Genomic DNA, 6323 nt, shown 5'->3' on the forward strand with positions numbered 1-6323 from the left:
GTTTCAATAAAACAAAATAAACTTGTTGAAACAATATTGAAATTCAGAAGTGTTTTAATATCAAGTGGTGGAATAACATGATGTTGCAAACGTACATGTCGTTCCAACTATGCTTCACTAAACACACCCTTTTTCGAAGAGCTACTTTTGAAGACCCCTACTAAGAGGCACTTTGTGCATGTTTGACAAGTTACTTATTTCAACTTATAAGTGAGTTTTACCTTATAAAGATTCAAAATCATGTTTGGTAAATGTTACTGATTTACTTATTTTTTTACTTATATAAGTATCCAAAAAATAAGTGGAGAAATCCTAACTTATTTTTTGGATACTTATAGGTAGATTTACTTATTTATGATAAAAGTCTACTTTTCCCTCTAATAAAATAAGTTAAAATAAGTTACTTATAAGAATTTAAGAAATAAATATTAGTCCAATATGCTCTTACCCCCACCCACACGCACACCTGTTTGACAAAAACTTGAACAAGATTGGAGCAGTTTATTTAGTTCAAAAAAGTCTCTTAACAAGGTTATCTTTAGGCCAACAGCTTTGGTGCTCCAAAGCAGTTGGTGTAGTTTGTTTCCTTAAAAATCTCTCTCACATCCTAAATTTGAGGGATAAGGTGCTCCAAAGCAGTTGGTGTAGTTTGTTTCCTTAAAAATCTCTCTCACATCCTAAATTTGAGGGATAAGATAGTTGACAGTAGTTCCACACCCAAAAAAGTAATTTCACTTAGATAAAAAGGTTATTTTAGGAAGTATAAATAAGAAGAGAAATAAGAAGTATAAATCAGAGCAAATTAGGAAATGAAATTAATGTTAGGTTGGTAGGAACTGATTTGTTTGTTAGAATATCATGATACAGGCATGTTTAGCTCTTCACATATTTAACAAAAATTGAGGTTTTTTCTTGGGGTTATTTACAATTAAACACCCCACAATTTACACAACTTGTAACTTTAGTACTCTCTTGCCCAATAAATACCCCAAACTTAAATCATTTATTATTTTGATACATGTAAAAAAAATTTCTTGCCCAAAATGAACCGCAACATTCAATAAATTTTTACTTTGATATCCTAGCCATGATTTTTTTTATTTTAATATCACAATCTTTAACTGGAAATTAATGTTTGGATATCAAAGTTAAATTTTGTGGACTCTGAGGCATTAAAGCTATATTTTACTTAATTAATGGGTTTTTCTGGCAAAACTAAATTTGGGGTATCAAAGCAAATTTTGTTGAACTTTGGAGTATTTTTGGGCAAAAATGAACTTTGGGCACCAAAGTTTAAAATGAGGAAAAGTTTGGGGTATTTAAGCGCAAATAACATTTCCCCCTTAAAAACGCTTTTCTTTGGAAAAAAAATTCCACGAATTTTCTATAAAAAATAGTTTTTGCTTTATTAAAATTTCATGCTATTTTCTTATCAAAATAGTGAGTAAGAGAAGGGAGGATTTCTCCTCTTTTGTGTTGCTAATTCAAACTGAGGTTGAATAATAGGAATGATCTAATCTAAACACTAAGGACAAAACTGCCCATTTTGTTCTTCTGCCTGTTTTTGAATTTTTTACTATTTTTAAATTATAAAAATGCCTAATTTCGGAGTATCAAAGCAATCCTCTATCTTTAGACCGTGCCGATATTGATTCAATCATAATCCGGTTATGACCTTAACTTGATGAAGTGTGTAGTTGCCAAATGCACACACCATTCATAGGTTCCGCAAATATAGTTACCTACACAATTACGCACATAAATAAATAAATAACGTAAAATACAAAATAATAAAAATAAAAATAAAAAAGGGTGAAGGTTGATGACAGCGAAGCAAAATATCAAAACCATCTCCCACCAAAAACCTCTCTTCTTCCATCCCTCTCTCTGTATCGTGGGTGCCACCACCACCCTGTGTCATTTTCTCTTCCCCTTCGCTATTTTCATTCTCCTCTCTCTCGCCCACGTATATACTCTCACTTTCTCTCTACCCCCACCCCCCCCCTCCCCTCCGTCTTCCTCCATCTGCCTGATCTGCTGGCTTTGCCCTCAGGGAATGACTTTTGGCCGTTACAGCTGTCACCTCAACAATCCAAAGCAACAACAGGCTCAACTCTTATAGCTTCCCCCCCTCTCTCCTCTCTCTACCCTTCACCTACATCTCTTCTCTCCCGCTCGGATTTCGAAAATGGCAGCCATCCCACCCTCGCCCGTTCCACATGGGACCCACCAACTCCGCCTCCACCGGAGACACGACCTACACGAAGATCTTCGTCGGCGGCCTCGCATGGGAGACCCAACGCGACACAATGCGGCGCTACTTCGAGCAGTTCGGCGAAATCCTCGAAGCCGTCGTTATCACCGACAAGAACACCGGCCGATCCAAAGGCTACGGCTTCGTATTACTCAAAAACAACATTTTTCTTTATTAATCCTCCTGATCTTAAATCTAATTTCCTTACTTTCTTTTTCTAACAGTCAATTGTTGTTTTTTAATAATTAGGTGACCTTTAAAGATCCGGATTCGGCTATGAGAGCCTGCCAAGACCCATCTCCGGTGATCGACGGCCGACGAGCCAACTGCAATCTGGCCTCCCTCGGTGCTTCCAATCGAACTCGGCCTCCAGCTCCTCAATATGGTCTGTTCCGATTTTACAGTGTGGGTTCGAAATACTTCAATAATAATAATGAGTTGATTAATTCAAGTTTTTATTTTTAATTTTTATTTTCGTAGCGATGGATCGATTCCGGCCACAGCGGATGCTTGCCTCTGCTTATCGTGGTCCATCGACTTCGTCTATGTCAACTGCATACTATCATCATCCTGTTCCTTTTTCAGTTTACGGGTAACTTGATCAATTCTCCAGTTTCCTGCCATATTTTTCATCACAGTGTTAATTGAACTGTCCAATACTCAAAATCCCTTGTTTATTTTCTTTAGATACTCTGCTGGTGCTGGTTATTCTCAAGAGAGCATGTACCCTATGGTTAGTTTTTATCGTTAATCTAAATTTATACCCAACTGATCTTAATTGCTAGCAATGATTCCATCTGCATTGTTGCAGAACTACTTTGGAATTGGAGCTCAACAGCAGCAGCAACAGCAGTTTGCTGCTTACTATCCATCAGCAGCAGCAGCAGCAGCGAATCCAGGGGTTTTTGCTAACTATTATCCATACTATGCTCAATACTCGCAATCTGCTCAGGCTCACAGCGGGTTTGGGCTTCATTACCCTCAAATGCTCCAATATCCTTACTTGCCTCAACAATTTGGGTCGGGTTCTTCAACCCCGATCCTCTCTTTGCCCGCATCCAATGCTGCTCAGTTTGCAGGTCTGATTCCTTAATGGGCTCTGAAAAATCCCTCTTCTTCTAGTAGACGACTTTCGGTATTGATGGTTATTTTGTCAATGCTGCAGGGTCTCAGCCAGCGCCCAGTACAGCTACAGATCGCAGCAATACATCTAGTTGAATGAATGGTTAGGGATCTGGGTATTAGAAATTCATGCATTTTTTCAGCAATCTAGCTAGTTACTAACGTTGGTCATAAAATCAGGGGGGGGAACTGACATTTTTCTGTGAAGGGAAAGGAAAATATTGGGATTTCCTCCTCCTTTGATTTTCTCTCTTCGATATTAAAGAGAGATCGATTCATTGAAATCTCCATAGAACAAGCATCTTGCTTGCTTCACTAATTACTCCATTGTTGCATTGCTTCTCAGTGATCTCTGCTGTTCATCCAAGTATCATTGGGAGTTTACATCTTCATAGATTCATGCATTAACATGAGAAAACGGTTAGCGAGAAGATTTTATGTCTCGATGCCGATGAATTCACCGAAGAAAAGCGGGAGGAGCCGCAGGGGATGGTTTTCTCTTCTGCCGATTTAACTTGTAATAATCAATTTAATTCTTCTAAATTGTTTGTAATTCTTGACAGCTTATTATCATTATTATTGTTATTATTAATTGAATGTCCAATGTGGTAGTTAGAAAAAATTGCTTCTGCTGCATGCCTTTTTTGCAGTTTGTGTTTGTGTATGGCATAGCTTTTGGGTACAATGCCAACTGTTTGAATGATAAGAGAGTGGAATCCGAAGACACTTTAAGCTGTTGATGCAATGAGAGCTCCAACTGGGTCTCTCGATCAAAGATTGTCTGCATCCATGCTGGCATTCAAAAGAGAGACAGAACCTTTAAATTTCTATTTCTTTTATATTTTTTTCTTGTTGATATTCTTTTATGTGAATAAAATTGAGGCATGCAATCAGAAGGGAAAAGGTTGCATGTGAGGGTAACGTGGGGGTGGAGATGGGCGTTGACCGGTGGGTTGACTGGAGGATAGACAGACCATTTCTGGGTTACAGTTCACAGTGGAGGCAGCTGCAGAGAGGGAAAGGATGCTGGTTGTCATACTTTTATGAGGGTAATAAATTTCTTCAGGGCTAAGTTGGGAACTGTACCCTTTGAGAAAATTTTCACATGTTATAGTTTTCTCTTGCTGTAGCAAATTTGGATGTAAGAATAAGAAATGCAGCAAAATATTCAAGTTTTAATGTCATCTTATTAATGTTGCCCTTGAGCTAGAAATTTAACTACAGTGCAAGTGCCAATTGTCTGCGGCGACAGGTGTTAGTTGGACTTGGACTGCTGATTTAATTTCACAATTTGCAGCGGTTGGAAGCTGGTTGCCGCTGGAGCTTCAATATAAATCCCAGGAAGAAATTTTCTAAATAAACTTATTCATATTTTTTTTTTCTAAAAATAGACCCCTTTGAGTTTTATTTATAAAAATAGACTCATTTTTTCTTAAGCTGGTTCCTAAATAGTCGGGGTTGGCTCATTTTTTCTTAAGCCGGTTTCTAAATAGTCGTGGTTGTTAATCCCGACTATTTAGGAGGTTATAAACCCCCAATTATAACCCTAAACCCTAACATTCTATACACTAAATAGTCGGGGTTAGCAACCCCGACTATTTAGAAACCGGATTAAGACAAAATGAGTCGATTTTTGTAAAAAAGAACTCAAAGGGGTCTATTTTTAGAAAAAAAATTATGAATGGGTTTGTTAAGAAAATTTCTTCTAAATCCCACTCATACAGATCATTCAAGTGTGATTGTTGTGTCAGTGCAAAACTTTTAGCTGTATTTTCTAGGACGTTATATATTCTATTGACTGTACTATGGTGAATGAAATTATATACGAGGATTATGATTAGATAGTAACATCTTGATGATATATTTCATCTGTTGGGCTACTTTTTTTAAGTGATGAATATTCAGTGTCCAAGCATGGACGTGTAGGAATTTTAATGAACGTCTACTAATTCCCAAATAAAATTGCACGGAATCTATTAGGTACTGGTGATCCGTGGCTACGCTTATCAAAGTGTGCCCCGAGAGGTAACAGAGAAAAGTGGTTTGAATGTTGAGTTGAACAGTTCAAGAAGTTGGATTCTCTTATCTTTAGTGGTCTCCTAAGCTTTTTTCTAAAGTCAGAATGGTGATAATTTGGCACGGAGACAAATTTTGAGAAAGTTTGGGATATTTGAATTGTTAGGACCATATTTGTATGTATCCATACGATTCACTTAGTTTGATGAATAACAAATATATATATTGATCTAATATGTGCTTGAGATATTGTAAACAAGTTATAAAAAGTTAGAATTAAGTTTGGAAGCAAAAAAAAAAAAAAAGCAAAAAACAAGTCAAAATCAGCAAATTAGGATTTCACTCATTGATGAAGGGTCAGACTCATCGATGAGCATGAGATCATCAATAAGGAGGTCAAACTCATCGATATGCAAAGGGGTTGACATAAAGCAAAAATCAATAACATATATAGTTTCTAATGATCATCGAGGATTTTGGCCCATCGATGAATCTCGAGCTGAGCTCATTGATGAGCAAATCCACTCATCAATGAGTGGCATCCGATTTTTTGAATTTTATTCTGCTTTTGATTCGATTTGAACCGTTTGTTGTTGAGGTTATATAAGCGCTTTCCTCCCTTTCCTCTTGATATTAGGCTTAACACCCTAGGATAGATAGCCAGTCTAGACACAACAACCGCTTTCCTGAAGGTCATGTTATTAACCAACCCCCACTTTTTAATGGCATGAACTTTCATATTGGAAGGCTCATATGAGAGTATTTCTTTTATCCCTAGACTTTGATGTTTGAACGTAGTAAAATTAGGCTGCAACAAACTCGCCGACACTATAGGTAAAATCACCATAATTAAATCTAAGGATAAGTGAGTAGCAGCTGACATGTAATTATATTCTCTTAATACAAAAGATATGAATGCATTATGTTTGTT

At 37.0% G+C, this 6323-nt stretch overlaps 1 protein-coding gene across 2 annotated transcripts; it reads left to right on the forward strand.

The window, feature by feature from the left end:
• LOC109850160 (RNA-binding protein 24) lies at positions 2145 to 3998 on the forward strand. Of its 2 annotated transcripts, XM_020420104.1 has the most exons (7): positions 2145 to 2399; positions 2504 to 2639; positions 2735 to 2846; positions 2942 to 2987; positions 3066 to 3333; positions 3420 to 3479; positions 3723 to 3998. In XM_020420104.1, exons 1-6 carry the CDS (start codon positions 2220 to 2222, stop codon positions 3470 to 3472), a joined length of 795 nt encoding a protein of 264 aa, XP_020275693.1. In that variant the 5' UTR covers positions 2145 to 2219; the 3' UTR covers positions 3473 to 3479; positions 3723 to 3998. The 2 variants fall into 2 exon arrangements, with proteins under 2 accessions (XP_020275693.1, XP_020275692.1); XM_020420103.1 differs by having other exon boundaries at positions 3420 to 3998.

Source organism: Asparagus officinalis, chromosome 7 (genome assembly GCF_001876935.1).
Source record: "Asparagus officinalis chromosome 7, Aspof.V1, whole genome shotgun sequence".
In the NCBI taxonomy this organism is placed as follows: Eukaryota; Viridiplantae; Streptophyta; class Magnoliopsida; order Asparagales; family Asparagaceae; genus Asparagus; species Asparagus officinalis.